Source organism: Vigna unguiculata, chromosome 10 (assembly GCF_037176805.1).
Source record: "Vigna unguiculata cultivar grain cowpea cultivar isolate G323 ecotype 2 chromosome 10, ASM3717680v1, whole genome shotgun sequence".
Classification (NCBI taxonomy): Eukaryota; Viridiplantae; Streptophyta; class Magnoliopsida; order Fabales; family Fabaceae; genus Vigna; species Vigna unguiculata.
The window spans coordinates 5,347,654-5,365,129 of record NC_140801.1 but is presented as its reverse complement, the minus strand read 5'-3'; the positions used below and the strand labels follow the sequence as shown (position 1 = coordinate 5,365,129).

General features: G+C 32.3%; 1 protein-coding gene across 1 annotated transcript; it reads right to left on the bottom strand.

Moving 5' to 3' along the window:
* Window positions 1–1,235: 1,235 nt before the first annotated feature.
* On the bottom strand, window positions 1,236–12,912 carry CSLC6 (Cellulose-synthase-like C6). Its single transcript, XM_028051196.2, has 5 exons — window positions 11,995–12,912; window positions 9,036–9,344; window positions 7,244–7,534; window positions 7,056–7,169; window positions 1,236–2,488 (listed from the first exon to the last, which is right to left on the bottom strand). Exons 1-5 carry the CDS (start codon window positions 12,715–12,717, stop codon window positions 1,853–1,855), a joined length of 2,073 nt encoding a protein of 690 aa, XP_027906997.1. The 5' UTR covers window positions 12,718–12,912; the 3' UTR covers window positions 1,236–1,852.
* Window positions 12,913–17,476: the final 4,564 nt, after the last annotated feature.

Here is a 17,476-nt window from a genome sequence, read left to right as displayed (position 1 = left end):
TAGAGACGTATTTCGCAATCTCATTCATTATCATGAAAACATTCAATTTGCATTCTCATACTCATATCCAAACTTAATGGGTATCAAATTTTTGTGTCATCCCAAACAACAGGTATATACTTTATCATCCATACACGTACTCGCTTCCTTATTGTTTCAACGTTAATTAACTAATTTTTATAAAATAATAAAAAAATACGACAAAAGATATTATCAAATATTCAATATTAAAAGAAAGTTTATTTCTTCAATATCAAATATTTAAAAAAATATACTATAATTGTATACATTTCGATTATTGTTCTAATCATGTTGTAAAATAATTTTTTTTTATTTCAGCACTTGAATAATGTTAATGTTCACTTCAACTCAGAATCTGTTCCATAAATTAGAAACATTTTTTTAACCATAAGTCAATAAAAAATTGTATTAGTTTTTATATAGAATGAACTTACATTCTCATTCTATAGATAAGGATAGTAGCCGTTAAGGTGAAATGAAGAAAAACAAAACCGATACTAATAAATATAAATTGGATTTGTAGATATTAAAACAGCATTATACCACCCTTTAATTCTTTAGTATTTGCTATTTTATGTTATTTCAAAACTATCCTATTTTTCTTGTTACTTCAATTTTATCCCAAATTTACGAAGAGTCAACGAATTAGAAAACTGACGATTGGATTACATGGAACAATTGAACCAGAAAGGAAATCTTATGCCAACTTAAACTACCAAAAATTACAAAGCAAGCCAAAGCCATTATTGTAAAATGCTTACTATTTTCTTAATTCAATAACCATCCTGCAATTTAGATGAATTTTATTAAAATTCTATATTTTAAACTTTTAAACTTTTGAACTTTTAAACTTTTAAACATGTATTTTTAAAATTCTAGCAGAAATGTATTACTTCCTTCATTTTTGAACTTTTAAACTTTTAAACATGTATTTTTAGAGCATTTAATAATAAAATAACTCTTTTAGTAAAATGATTGTAAGATTTTCTGTTTTTTCTTTTAGTTTAACATTATAATAAGTACATATATAAATTAACTAAAAAATTGGATAATCAACAAGAAAGTACACAATATTATGTTGATCTTTAAAAATGATATTTAAATAAAAATGAAGAACTTTCAAACTACCAGTTAAAAAAATGGGGAAGTATTTTATAGCCTTAACCTGATCAATAGATACATTTCCGATTGCTAGAGATCCCCTCTCACATGCATTTAAAACCAGCACAAATTTGAGTCATCCATTGACAAGGCTCAAAGTTTCTTCATCATCATAATCAGGTGTACATATTAAACCATGATAAAGACAAGCAATAAAAATGATAGGAAAAGATGAAACATGCTTGCTGATTGTTGTGTCAAAAACCTCACTGCCTGATAACAAATACCACAATGAAACTATATGTGATTGTACAGTTTGTCAATGAAAAAGAATAACAAATGTTATAATCTAACAATCTCCACCTTTTCAGTTCAGGAAGGCAAGTAATTGTATATTGGCATTTTATAGGTCAGGAATGTTGAAATCTTTTCTTTTCCAAAGTGTGGATACGTTTTGCCATTAGGAACTGAAACAACTTTTATGTAACTTTAAGGCATATGCTTGGCAACAACAATGAGGCATAAGTCTTTACACCAAAAACAAACAGAACTGCAAGTTTGGCGTGTCAAGCAGCAACTCATTTGCTTTAATTGGAAGCCAAAAACCACTGAACAGCTTAGGTTCAAAACAATGTGTTCAGGGATGGTTTAAGGTTTTTGCCATTCTGACCTTTATCAATGAGGATCTGAGAGGAGGATTTGTATGCACATAAAATCCAAAATCTGGACATCAACTTACCTGCTCTCCGATCAAATCAAGACCAACAACCAGAAAACTTATCCCTTGAAACAAGAGGAAGTAGAAGTGAATTCCTTGGGCAGATAGTAAGCTTCTAACTGAGGCAGTCAACAAAATAAATGCAAGACAAAGTTCTTTCCTGAAGAGACGATTTCTCTTGGTCTTCCCAGTTTTCTTTGACAATTCTAGTTTGCTTAGTTCCTCAAGGCCTGAATCTGAGTTTGATCTATGGAGACTGTTAGATCGCATTAGGGGTTCAGATTCTTTCTCAAAGGCAACCAAATCTGTCTCTGATGATCTTCCCAACTTTTTTGTAACCACCCACTCATAAGAACTTCCAAAGCGAAATAATCCAGATATCATGGCATTAAACTTAGTTACTGACATAGTGTTCTCAAATAGAAGGTAAGGAACTATAAATGGGAATGAACGTGGAGCTGGGAGAACACTTAAGAGGGACATAGCTCCAGGAATGTAACATACAACCCAGGCTGGGAGCTCAGCTTCGGGAAGGAACATGGTCAATGGAAGAATTATGCAGAATAGGGTGAATGAATAAAATGGCAGGATAAGTTTCCTCAGGAGGAAGAAAAGAAATATCAAATTGAACTTCTTCGCCCAACTAACCTGGTACAAATGGAAATATCGTACAAGTCAAACCATTTTAATAAAATGGAGGAAATGAGTCAGTATTCCCTACAGTGCAAGATGTAGACAAATAACACAGAACAAAAGCTTCATACTGAATTTAATAGCATTTTGAATGTAAAGAAGAAAAAGAAACACGTTGAATAACCGGTAATCCATTTCCACTGCCCTAGATGCTTTAACAGTGTTGCTTGCTTTAAGCAAAACAAGATGCTTGATACAGATAAAAAAAAAAAACAAGATGACTAATTTTTTACCCCATGGATCATTATTGTTCTTAAAACATCAATTACTTTATAACTGCCTTACCAATGATGTTTTGGGGTTTTAATAACTGATCTTAGAACCCATTCTAAACTATTGGGCTAAACTGGGATTTGAAATAATTTTTCAGCATTTGTATGAACTTATTTCAGTGTTTTAACCCTATCTTGTGTTTTATATATGCTATTGGTGTTCTTTATATGCCAGTAAAGATGATCAACAAGTTCTGCGAAATGTTAAATTGGTAAAAATGGGATTTTTAATGGCTAAATTTAGACTTTAAGTTGGAGCAGAGCAGCCATACATATTGAAGGTACCCTCATCATTTTAAACATATCTCACTTATTTTAAGCCTGGCCAAGGCAATGAACACTCCTTCGAAATCTTATTTCCTGGGCTATCTTTTAAACTAGGTTTAGATTGGGGATAATGTGCACAGCATCTGCAACATAGGGAACTTAGAACAAAAGTTGACAACTCATTGTTTAGTGATTTTGAAAGCTCCAAGATTCTTCCCTTTAGATTGCCGTGTTCTTGTATTTCTGCAGTCTTTTTTAAGCTTTTCCGATGGCAATTGTTGTGGGATACCCAAGACATTATAAATCTAAAGGATTCAAGGATTGTCGTTTGGGTATTGTTTTTCTATGCTTAGTCTTTGTTTTGTATGAATTATCTATTCTTCTTCAGAGTATTCTTGCAAATATTAATGTTTGACCTATTTCTGACTGGATCTATATTTATATAATTGAAGCAATAAAAACTAGCATCGATTAATCTGACATCTAACTAAAGTTAGTTTAATTGATTGTTAATCTACGTTAATTGAATTCATTTAAAATAAGCATAAATTTAGGATAGTGATTATGATTTTGCTTAGTTAATTGAAATCTAGGCCATTATATGATGGAAATTCAAAATTAATAAATAAAAAAATAACTACATATACTGTCATATGAGTTTAATTCCCAGGATTAGTGATTTGCTTTCTAGATTTGAAATTCTTAATTACATTTCTATCTGGATTTTCTTTGCTTTCCTGATTTGAACACAAACCCCCACCCTCTCCGAAATCCGTAACTTTTTATCAGATTAGAAATTCAATGTGTTTTTAGAAAATACTATACATAATTAAGCAACCTAATCATATTTTGGCTTGAGTGCGGCATTTGTGTCACATGCCAGGCTACAATTTACTTGTGTCTTTAAATTCCTAAAGGATAGAGAGAAAGGTATAGAGTGAGTAGTAGATATTTGACAGCTTTATGAGAAGTATCTAATGATTTTGCAAGATACTATCAAATCCCATTGTTTAGCAGGGGATACAGTTTTTTTTTTTTATTATTATTATTATTAAACAAGGATGAGAGTGTGTGTGAACAAGATTGGGACTGGACAAACTTAACAGATTAAAATACATAACTGGAGCATAAGGAGCTATGACCTAAAGGCATACGAGATGTTATCCTAGGAGAGGCATATCATGAGCATTACTCTCAAACCAAGGCATGAAGCACGGTTGATGGACTTCACATTCTTCTGGTATACAGTTGGTGGGTTAAGCATTTAAGTTTAACCTCTTACACGTCTTCTCAAGAAAGAAGATGATAAACATACTACACATAATATAGTCAAACATTCAGTAAAATGATTAGTAAGAAGCGTATAACATTCAGTAAAGTCTTTTCACAAATAGAGTTGTTGTCTAACAAAGTGCTAACAAAGTGGTATCAGATCCAGTTAGCTTGAGTGTCTGAGTGGAAAAAAGAGAGAGCTAGAGAGTTTGAGTGTTTGAGAAAAGAGAGCTAGAGACCTAAGTGTTTGAGAAAAAAAGAGAGTGAGATGGCCAGTCTTACAAATAGTGTTTCCCTGCCCAAGTTGACAAAGGATGTCAACTATGACAATTGGAGTCTCAAAATGAAGGCCCTTCTTGGATCCCAAGAAAATTGGGAGGTGGTTGAAGATGGTTTCGCTGAACCATCCAACACTACAGGTTGGTCAAATGCCCAGTTGAAAGTGCTGAAAGACGCACGTGTGAAGGACAAGGCAGCTTTGTACATCCTATACCAAGCTATGGACGAGTTTGGCTTTGAGAAGATTGCAAGTGTCAAATCTTCAAAAGAAGCGTGGGATATTTTGGAGAAGGCGTATAAGGGAGATGACCAAGTGAAGCAGGTGCGACTTCAAACACTCAGGGGTGAGTTAGAGAGCATGAGGATGAAAGAGACCGAAGGAGTAGCCGAGTACATTACTCGAGTTGAAACCGTGGCACCAACTTGATAGAAACGAAGAGACGTTACCCGCTAGCCGAGTTGTGGAGAAGATCTTGAGATCATTGACAAACGACTTCGAGAATGTGGTGTGCGCGATTGAGGAGTCCAAGGACCTATCAAAGCTCACGGTTGAAGAGCTTGCAGGATCTCTTGAAGCACACGAACAACGAAAGAAGAAGTGGGAGTCACTTGATCAATTACTCCAAACGAAGATGTCAATTAAAGATGAGAAAGCTTAGAACACTCAGGTAGAGGACGATATCGAGGAGGTATAAGAAGCGGTACTGGTGGTAGAAGCCGAGGACAAGAAGAGAAAGAACAATCCGGTCAACAAAATTGGCACGAAAGAGGACGAGGTCCATGGAGAGGAGGTCAATCAAGCAACTCAAATGTTGAGTGTTTTAAGTGTGGCAAGTATGGCCATTATGTGAAGGACTGTTACTCAGGTGTTTCAGTTGTGGTAAGTCTGGACATTTTGCCAAAGATTGTAGATCTGAAAGTAGAAATGAAGAGACGATTAACCTCACAGAAGAAGGAAAAGAAGAAGCGACATTGTTGATGATGGTGCGTAGCTCAGGGGCCGAGCATAAGCAAGTGGAGAACTCGGCAAGAAGACCGAATAACATGGAGAATTCAGCAAGAAGACTGAGTATAGTTGAGAACTCGACAAGACAGTCGAGTAGCGTAGATTACTCAAATAGCTCGGTCGAGCGCGTGAAAAGCTTGAATAGCTCAGAATTTGAAGAAGAAAAGCTTCTAATCCAAAGGTTAGAGATTGCAAAAAGAGACTTGCAACAGAGTATTGAAAAGGAGGTTAGAGACAATTTAATTCTACAAGCAAGCTTAGAGAGAAGGAAGCAAGCTTTGCAAAAGCGACGCTTGGAATTTGAAGAAGATGTTTCAAGTTTGCAAGAACAGTTACAAGTTGAGAAGGATTTGAGAGCTGCACTGGAGGTGCAAGATTGGAAGTGGCGACTTGAAATGGATGAGGAGATTGAGCACAACAATACGTGGGTGTGGTCTGATCTTTCAAAAGGAAGTCGGCCTATTGATAAGAACTCAGTTAACGACAAGTCGGCCACAAAGACAAAGAACCCAATGAGTAACAAGTCGGCCAAAGAGAAGAGCAAGTTTGCCAGTAAGAATGCAAAAACTGAGAGAGCAAAGAACAAGTTAGCCACAGGAAAAGCGAAGTACAGGTCGACCATAGATAAAGTGAAAGGGAAGTCAGTCATGAAGAAAGCGAAGAACTTAACTATTCATGAAAGGAACAAGCACAATGTGAGAAGAGTTATTGCACGTTGGAAGCCGTGATGAAGAATAAAGGAACAAAGATGGAGAATAAAAGAAGCATTTAAGTTTACGGGGGAGTTTTGTTGGGTTTTTAATAAACTTAAATGTATTAACCATTATGGGTAACTAGCCGTTGTAAGAAACTAGCCGTTGTGGGTGGTTAATGCACTAGCAGTTGGAGTCTAGGTTGTTAATGAGTTAGTCGTTTATAGCCATTTATAACCGTTGAGAGTACAATGGTCAGGAAATGTGGGTCTATAAATATATTATGTATTGTATGAATAAACAACAACACAAGAGGTGAATAAAGTTTTTTCACAAATAGAGCTGTTGTCTAACAAAGTGCTAACAGATACCATTAACTCATCAAGTAAGCGCTTTTCTTATGCTAATCTACTTCCTCATGTCTTAAACTAAGCTAATAATGACCACAATAGTTACCTTCATGATGCGCACATGATTCTAAGTTCATTTATCCGATTACAATTCAAATTTCAATATCAAGAAGTGGATATTCTCACTGATTAACAATTTGGAAATATAGTTCTGGAAGTTAAATTGCTGAAAAAGATCAAACTATATTTATATTCTGATAGTGATAGTAATAGTAATAATAATAACAAAAACAAAAACATCAACATAATAACAACAGAATGATAGTTTCCGGATTTAAAAAAATTCAATTTCTCTGGAAAGAAAACATGTGCTGAATTCAATACCTTTGAACGAAGTATATCAAAAAAACATAAACGAAACAACTGCATTGGACCTGAATGCCACCGGTGTTGTTGTTTCTTATATGCCTCGTAGGTCTCTGGAAGTTCACAAAGACACTACAAGAAGCAAAATAGTCATATTAAAGTCTAATAATGTATGATTAGCAACCAAAATTTGAAATATAGTGCACCTTAACATCATTTACGAATATAAACTTCCATCCACAAAGATGAGCACGAACAGCAATATCCATATCTTCAACAGTCGTTCGCTCTAACCAACCACCACTTTCCTCAAGGGCCTTTATTCTCCACACACCAGCAGTTCCATTAAAACCAAAGAAGTTAAGGAAGATACCATTCACCTGTTGTTCTACCTCAAAGTGGAAAGACAAATTGATATTCTGCAATCTTGTAAGCAAGTTCTCATCCTTGTTTACAAATGCCCATCTTGCCTGAACTAATGCCAAATCATCCCTTCCCTTCGGTTAGAGCATAACAAGGAGAAAATTCGTTAGACAGATGCTTAATACAGGAACCAAACAGAATTTTCATTTAAAATGACATAGTAATGAATAGAAATTGTCTACTATTTGTTTAGAGTGTTGAAAACGTTTTTCCAGTATTTATTTAGTTTATGTGATATAAATATAGCCTCTATATCTAGAACTGATTTGTTTACTGCTTTCTACTAGAAGTCATCAATTGCTTTATAGCTAACAATGATGCACTTGTGAATTACAAGCAAAGACAGAAGTAGCATTAAAGGAGCTGGGATTAATAATTCAAACTAGTTTAGAATTGGGGAAAAAATGGAGACGCTCAACATATTGGCAGAATTTCAAAATAACATTATTATATTTAAATTGTCTAACTTTGGTAGGAGAGTTAGGATACTAGGTAGTTTAATCAGGGAAGGGGACTCGTTTAATTAGTTCTATCATTTGTAAATAGAGCACTTGCTTTTTACGAAAGGAGAAATCCTTATTAGAGAAGAAATCATTGGAGGAGGAGTATTCTTTCTCCTAGTATCCATTTAACTAATAAAATCTTTCTTAACTAAAAGTCACCCTCTTGAAATTCAACTTTGTCCTCAAGGATGGAGTGATAGAGCTATGTTTTTGGAGCAAAAATGGGGGAGGTGGGATGCTGAGTTTTTGCTAAGCATGCTGCTTGTAACACAAAATGGGAACTTTGCAGATTGTTGAGCCCCAACGCCATTAACAATGAGACAAGTTACTGCAAATGTAACCCTCAAAGTGTGCCCTTGAAGAAAATATTCTTCCTTCAGCTACATCAATATTTTCCAGCCTCTTCAGTCAATATCTCTCTTGTGGCCTGGGCTTCGCCAATCCGGTCATGAAATGAGATTGATTGGTGTAATTCCAATTATTGCCTCTTCTCTTCATTTGCAAAGTCCTTGTTGCCATCATTGGATCTTCAACGAGCCAATTGACTGACATATAACTTGAATCCAGCAGTTTAAGCAGTAGAAGATTGACCAATATGTGAGTCGGTTGTGTAACAAAAATTGATATGGAAAAAATACAACACTGATGGTTCAAAACTTCAGTTAGGTATGAAAGGATGGTAGACGGCTGTGCATGTGTACAACCCATAACTCTTTTCTCTGAATGATTAATCTGATTTTAAATCAGCAATTATACCATTACAGGTACCATTATATACTTATATGGTATGCAAGAACCTATAGATCCAAAAGTGCACTGATCTTAATTTTTATAGTGAGAAAATCATGCATCGCGTCTCCAAATTAAAACTCAAAGCAAAAGCACCTTCCGGTTCTACTACTTAGACTAATTTTAAGGATGTGCTTGATCTAAAACAAAAAATCATTATAATCATTTTATTAAGTCTAAATAACGAAAATATATTACTGTCCTTTTTCATAGTCAAATGCATGCCAGTATATTTACTAGAATCAACAGTGTTTTAACTTCAACTTTATAGGCATAAAATTACCTTGAAATAGGGCACTGTTTTCTTTAAGAAATCCGGTGTTGGCTGAAAATCAGCATCAAATATTGCAACGAACTCATAATCCTTAACATAATCACAGCCCATTGCTGATTTAAGATTCCCTGCCTTGTAGCCTGTACGTAGAAGCCGGTGCCTATATATTATCCTAACACCCCTTTGTTGCCATTTATGCACTTCTGCCTTGATAAGCTGTTGGGTATCTACTTCATCCGAATCATCAAGAATCTGAACGAGCATTCTCTCCTTTGGCCAATCCAGGATACAAACTGCTCCAATGGATTGATGGTAAACCTACAGGCCAACAAGATAAAAATTAAGTCACAGAAAACAGCAGAGGTAGAATGATATAAAGTCAAAAGTCACATTCTTAATAATCCACATTCTAGGCTGTAGGGGGAAACTGCTGATTGGAAAAATCTTTTAGTGACATTGGGATGAGAAGATGCAACTCCTCCTTTGATACTCATTAATTTTGTACTAAAAAAGACAAGAATAAAAGAGTAAACTAGTGAGGTGACATGCTATGAAAAGAAAGGTAGAAGACTATATTTGAAGACAGAATAATTAGACAAGCAAATTTTTGTAGGACAAGAGTGTATGTGCTACCTACGTGCCACCTCAAAGATAAAGAACAAGAAAGAGAAAACGTAGACTAAGTTTTCAGTAATTGTCAACTCTGAACACAAACATCAGCTTACAAAGGAAATCTCTTCCTTTAACACATGGCATTCCATGTCACAACAACTAAAACTCTTATTATCTCAACATCCCATCAGATAAGAATATATAGACTTTCTCAAGAAGTCTCCCCCCATAACAACTAGCAGTTTAACTACTTTTATTTCTAAATTTCTTCCTATAATACACTTTCCAAATCCTCTAATACTTCCCTGTTTAACAGTATGTGAGTGAATGTGCACACACACACACACATATATATACACACATATTATGCATCAAAGTGTAGATCGGGTGTAATTATTAATCAAGCATATGAATGTTAAACAAATCTATTGTTTTTTCTTTCATCTTTTCCTGTTTTGGTCCAAATAGCCAAGGGCTAGTTGCTTCTATCAGCTTGGCATTGCAATTGCTTCCCATAAGTGGAGCGTTAGGAAAGGAATATATTTTCCCTACAACAACCACATAAACACAACAAGCCTCTGCCATTTCCTCTTTCAAATGGAGCACTAAATCCCAACATCTAACCTGGTCTACATCTCATTCACAATATCTCAGCAAACATCCATTCTGTTCTGTCATGGCTCTAAGCTCCAAGACATACCCTCCATTTTGGCATCTGCAAGTTACAGAGCTCTAACTTTAATCAACCACACGTGCCCAAGCCATATGCCAGTACAAACTCATAGCACAAACCACTCAAGCCAGCAAAACCCTTCACATGCATGCACCTCATTTAGTTGAATATCACCCAAACACTGTACTCAAAGAGTGATTTGGTAGGTTGTGTGTTTACCTATCTTAATATCTAACTATAATTGATCTTAATACCTTATTATAATTGATAGAATTAAGGGTTGTCAACTTCTAAATTTATTCTCTGCCTACAAATACACATCCTACATTTTGAATCTGTGCACATGCTTAGTATTGTTATTAACTAAAAAATGCACCTTATTTAGTTGAATATCACCCGATCACTGTATTCAAAGAGTGATTCTAATCTTGCTAAAAAATTAATAAATAAAAAATGCACCTTAATATCTTATTATAATTGATAAAATTAATCCTGCTAAACTTCTACATTTAATCTCTGCCTACAAATACACACCCTGCACTCCGAATCTATGCACAGGTTTAGTATTGGTATTAACTAAAAACTTTTACCCAAATGATTTTTTTTTTTTTTCATTTACCTTTTATCGTTTTGGTATAAGTAGCTGAACAGTAGTTGCTTCTATCAGTTTGCCTTTGTACTTGCTTCCAGAGGTCCAAAATTAGGAAATGAACAAATATACTGTTATAATTGTTGATACATTGTTTAAGGATCTAGTAGTAGTTGTATATGATCAACAGAGTTTCAGATAAGCAGCATTTAATGATGGCACATAGATAAATCTCTTTCCCTGTACACAAAAAACTATTCTCCACCATACCCGTATTTAAAATGAAGCATTGAAATTTAACACCTAAGTCAATCTCACTGAAAATGTCACAGCAAATATCCATTCTATCATGTCTCCAAGCTCCAAGATACACACCTTCACATTTCGCCATCACCAAGCTAAAAACGCTCTACCTTTATTACCTAAACATATCCCAAACTATATGCCCTCAAAAGACTGAGTCTGCTTGGAAGAATTTATTTACAGCTCTTTGGAACTTCCCCAATAATGTAAGGACTTATGTAAGTGTTTGAGATGGAAATATCTTATGATATGTCCATAAACTGTTTCATATATATCTCAGTAAGCTCCCTGGATAGATTATGAAAACAGCTTCACAAATTAAACAAAAACAAATAAACTCAATTTCCTTTGTAATGGTAAAGGTAAAAACAACTTAAGAAGTGCTTATACAAGTAAGCACTTAATTAAGTTGTTTACCCAAACAAACCCTTATAAAATCACCCAAACACCTTGTCTCAAAAACCTCTCTAGGACAACTTAAGAAAACAACTTGAAACTCATGAAAACAGTTTAACCCAATTTCCTTGTAGAAACAACTTATACCCGTGTGTTTATTTGATAAACACTAATTCAATAAACCCTTAATTAAGTAGTCCGCTCAGAAAGACCCTCATAATACAAAGCACCCAAGCCACAACAGCAGAAACATTACCATCACTAAAATCTACATCAGTTGAGCACATCATTTAAACAAGACACCAGATCACAAACAGATAACAGAACCGACATTGAAAGTCAACATTCACAGAATCGGACGTTCCAAAAGGACAAAGCAACCTACATCTTCTTACCTCCCTCTCATTGCACATGGGAATCTGAACCAACACCATGGGGAAATCCTCCGCGCTAATACCCACAACATCGTAATCCACACTGGCCACAGGCTTGAGCCTCCGAAACTTGATCCAGAAGCACCCCAAGATCAAAACGACCCTGTCTACCGTCTGCACGATGAACAAAATGGTGCACAAATTCGCCAGGCTCTGCAACGGCGGCGACAGGTACCGGGCGCGGACGTCGACCCACACGGCGTAAGCGACGGCGAGCATGCCCAGAACGTCGCTGGGATCGGGGCGCCTGAAATGCCACCCCTTGAAATACGCGACGAGCTCGAACCCCAAGAGCACAATCACCACCACGAGGAACACGCGGATCGCGCGGTAGAGCCTCGACGAGTCCCCCCGCAGCGACGCTGAGTCCGCGATCCGGCGGTGCGCGGTGCGGGCGAGGTGGAAGACGCCGCCGTAGAGCCAGCCGAGCGAGGCGGCTAGCTGCTGGCATTTGAGAAGGCATACCCAGGAGAGCTGGCGGGCGCTCCGGGAGCGTTCTTTTTTGGATGCGACGGAAGAGGAGGAGGAGGAGGAGAAGTCAACGTCGAGGGCGGTGAAGGGCGGCGGAGAGGCTGAGTGGGAGTGGTCGAGTTTTGCGTCGTTGAGGGGATCGAAGTTGTTGTTGTTCTTCTCACGCTGCTTGTTCCACCATTCCTGGAACTCGTAGTTGGGAGTGCGAGACATGGAATGGAAGAAGAAGAAGAAGTTGAATTGGATGAAGGAAATTTACTTGTAAGAAGAAGAAAGATAAGAGAGATCTTTCTTCTTTCTTCTTTCTCTGTGTTTGTGTGTGCTTGATCCAAAGGGAGAGACCTATAATTAAGGTACCACCTTCTACAATTGTTGCTCTTTTGTGCATTCTCAGCTTCAGGGGCTCAGGATTCAACTTCCTTCTACAATTTTATTTTAACTACCATATTAATAAATCATTTATAACTATATCTTAAATATATTTTACTTTCCTATATATTTGCTTAATATATGTAAAATTACTTTATTTATTTTCTTCTAGTTTATTGCCCTCCTAACATAATCTAATTCCATCTCACTTTTCATGTCTCATTTTTTTTTTAAATAAAAGTTTAAAACAGAATTTAAATTTAGTACAGACATTGACATGTAAAATAATAAAAATTATTACAGTAATTAAATTTTAACTCTCCTTTAGTATATAGAATTGTTTTTTCTTATCATACATTTGATAATAATATTTTGAAGTCAAAATACAAAATTTACAATAAATATCAATGTAAAAAACAAGAAAACAAAATGATATAAAATATAAAGGAAAAAATAAATATGGGAAATTAAAATAGCTAATAGTGAGAACTTTCTTCCCTCTAGCTCTAGGCTAAGAAGGGAACTAATTTCAATTAATATAATGAAATAGTTTTTTTATTCTTTAATATTGATCATATTTATTTATAGTTAAATTAGTTAAATTTCTATTTTAGTTAAAATAATTAATGTGATTTCTTTGGTTAAATTAAGATTGATGTGATTAAAAGAATGATAATTAGAAATATAAATATTAAGATATGATAGTATAGTGAGAGATAAGAAGATTGTGATATTTGTTCCTTTTATGTAACTATATTACCTTCTTAACATCTTCTCTTCTCTCTTGCGTTTGGGTATATCATCCATTCCTTATCTATGACTCACTATCACTCCTCATTCTTCTGCAAGTGTAATCGAAACTCCATACTGAATACTGTTTGGAGTTGTAAAACTAATGTAGTTCCTCTCATGATATAAAATATATTATTTTGTTACTCTTTTTCTACCGTATTATGCATAGTTTAAAATAATAACTAATATTATTAAAGACTTTAAACAGTGTAGTGAATATTCTTTGTAATATGATGTATTCCATACTCAAAACTACATCAATAAGATCCTATAAAGTACTTGATTTAGATACATGCTATTAGTTATATCAAGAAATGCTGATATTTCTTGTTTTAAATTTTTTATATTTTTAATTAAATTACAAAACGTCTTTTTTTAAATATACTTATAATAAATAAATCAGATAAAATTATTATAAAATAACAAAACCTACTTTAGTATTTTAACACATATTTAGCAACTTTACTCAAGAAAAAATAATATGCAATAAATTAACTTATATAGAATCTAAAGTTTAGACTTTTAAATACAATTAAAGAACATTAAAGTTTAGAATATCGATTATATGAAAAGTTGACGCGAGTACAAAATTAAAACGTTAATTAATTTTTTTTACGGGCTAAAATTATTTTAGGAAAATAATTATAAGTAGTCATATTAATATACTTTTGTTTTCTCCTTATTTCTTAATTTTCTTCTAATTACATCGTTTATTATATTCATTACTATTTTTATTCAATCAAAATCAATCCGGAAACTAAGTGGAAGCTTATGATTTTCTTGTTTTAGTATTATTTAATATTTAGATAGAAAAATATATAAGGAAAAAATCATATAATAAAAATGATGAAAAAAGAGTATAGATATTAATAGAAAGTTTAATATAAATAGAACTCATTTTACGTGAATTTCAGTATTTTTATGCCTTATTTTATGTGCTGTGTGAATATTTCTCTCTCTTAATTTTTGTATCACTTTAAATATTAAAACAATACTAAATACCTTTAATAATAATAATAATAATAATAATATCCTCAAGAAATAAATGAATTAAGGATATTTTAGCTAGATACAATTTTATAGATATAAAAGTTTATTTTACCCTTTAATTATAATTGTAAATTTTATATCCAAGTTTCTTTAGAACATGTTCTAGCATCATTTGTTTACTTTTTGCACATTTAAACGGGCAATTAATTTTTTAATGGAACGAGTTATAAATAATTATTATAGAAAACTTACAAAAATATATAAAATTTAAAAGTGACATATTGTTAAAAAAATTATCGTATCAGTCTAATAGATGAAAATTTAAAAGTTTGATGATAAAATATATAAAATTTACTACATAATTATGTCAGTATTACATAATAATAGTTTATCTAAGACGTATATATTATTTTACTTAAATTCATTTTTGGCACATGCAGCTAGATTATGATATTTTGAAAACTTTCACATTTTATAGAATCATTGTATAACTATTCATATTATTATTTCAACTTAAATTTATATTTATATTTATATTTATTATTAATATTATACTTCATTGTTAAAAAAGTTGTGAAAGTAGGTGTTCTGAGAAAAAAAAATATACATTAAACTTATTAAACTTAATTGTTACATTTTATTAGCAATAAATTAACAATATTATCATTTTTAAAAACATAATATTTTCTCTAAATAATTTGATAATATATTAATAATGGTTAAACAAATTTAAATTTTAAAATATAGGAACACCAAATTTGCAATTACAATTTTATAATTTATAGAGATTACACGTCAACATGAGAAAATTATAAGAAGTAAAAGTAGATTTAAACCAATTTTTTAAAAAAGTAAGCCAAGTTTAGGGGAATAAGATTTGTTTACATTATCATTTGTCTATTTTTTAATATTATATCAACATTTTTTTATCTTAAGTCTCTTTAAATATTAATTTTTTAGAATATATTCATATTTACATTCAAAAAAAAAATAACTAAAAATTTTAATTTTTTTCAACTATTAATGAATTCAAAAATTTGATAAAACGAAAGACACTTTTTTATATATATTTGATTTATTTTGTAAGTACAATTATATTAAATTATATATTAACTTTTATTATATTAGTAATAATAATTAAATATAAAAATTGTAAATATATTATTTTAATTTTTTAAAATTATTAGTCAAAATTTATCTTTTATCTTCAGAGTCAAAGTCAATTACCACCACATATAAAATACTTTTCGTTCTAAAGTTTAAAAGTTCATCACATATTTATTTTTAAAAAGCACCTGAGAAATTTGAAAAAACATAAACGATGTATCTAAATTATTATTAATTTTCCGTCTTAAAGCATGTAAAAGTATTAAATATAAGAAAAGGAATATCCATTAACGTATCTCATAGTTTTTTGGGAGCGAAGTGAATGGACAAGTCTACGGAAAAGGATTGTAAGAGATTGCATGTGGATTGGTTGGTGTGTGTTAGCAGACAAAAGGGGACGATTCATGTGACTTCAATTAAACACTCACGTTGCTGTCGCTATTTTAAGTTTCTCACTCATGCTTTTTTTCTTTTCTTTCTTTTTTTTTTTTCACTTTTAGTTAGTGTATACTATTTGGTCTTTTCATTTAGATTCTTTTATTATTACTGATGCTGGATTGGAGTCAACTACGGACGGGTATATTTATTTTTTCTTTGCATGCATGATTATTTATTAATTTAATTAAATGACTAATTCCATTTGTTTATGCAATATGTTGGTTCTTGTATTATGTATATTTAAATATTAATATTGATCAACAACATTAGTTGACTCAAATAGTAATTATTAATGAAAGGGTTCGTTATCTTAGTGATATCATCTTGGATTTTGGACATGAAATTAATTGTATGATGTTAGTTCTTGTTTTCGATCGTCAATAATGTGTATTAATATTGTAATTATAAGACATATTAAAAATACAACCTAAATTAAGTTATATTTTAAAGTAAATAATATTAATATAGACATAATATTGTATTTTACAAATATTATCTATTAAATAAAAATTTTATCATTCAAATGTTAAAAAGAACTTTAAAAAGGTGAAAATGGGAATGAATGTAAGACCACTTTTATAAATTTCTACTTAATAAAGTTTTAAGTTTACGAAAAATAAATATTTTATTTGATTAAGTTATAATAATATAAGTAGAGAAATGAAATAACGTATTCTTTATTTAAATTTCTATCTCTTTTAAGATTCTATTTTCTCTAACACTTCTAAATTTTTGAAATGATGATTTATTCATTTCACTTTTAGAAAAATAACATATAGAAGATAACATATAATAGATCAAATTTACTCAACTACAATTTTGATCGGAGTAAGTTTTATTTTTTCCTTGAATCTCAAATTCTTTTATTTTTGTTCTTTTACGTTTTGTTCTCGCATACAATATTTAATAAAAAAATATAAAGATTTATAATTACTTGAATAATCTTATTATCAAAAAAATGTCACAACTTTGTGAAAATCAACAAAACCAATAAATAAAAATAAACAATGTCTGCCATCCAAACTTTATTAAATGGAAAAATAATGCTAAAAGTTAAATTCTAAGATTTTTATCTATTATTTTTTGATCTTGTTTAACTCTCACTCTCTATTATTATCCATTTTCATTTGAAACATTCCCTGCTCCTATGTAATGTAAAAATAAATTACACAATCATCGTAAAAACCTTACTTATGATGTGCTTCCTGTAAGGATTGGAGATCGAAGGATTAAACAACTTCGAGGAAAGGACATACCTTTGGTAAAGGTATTGTGG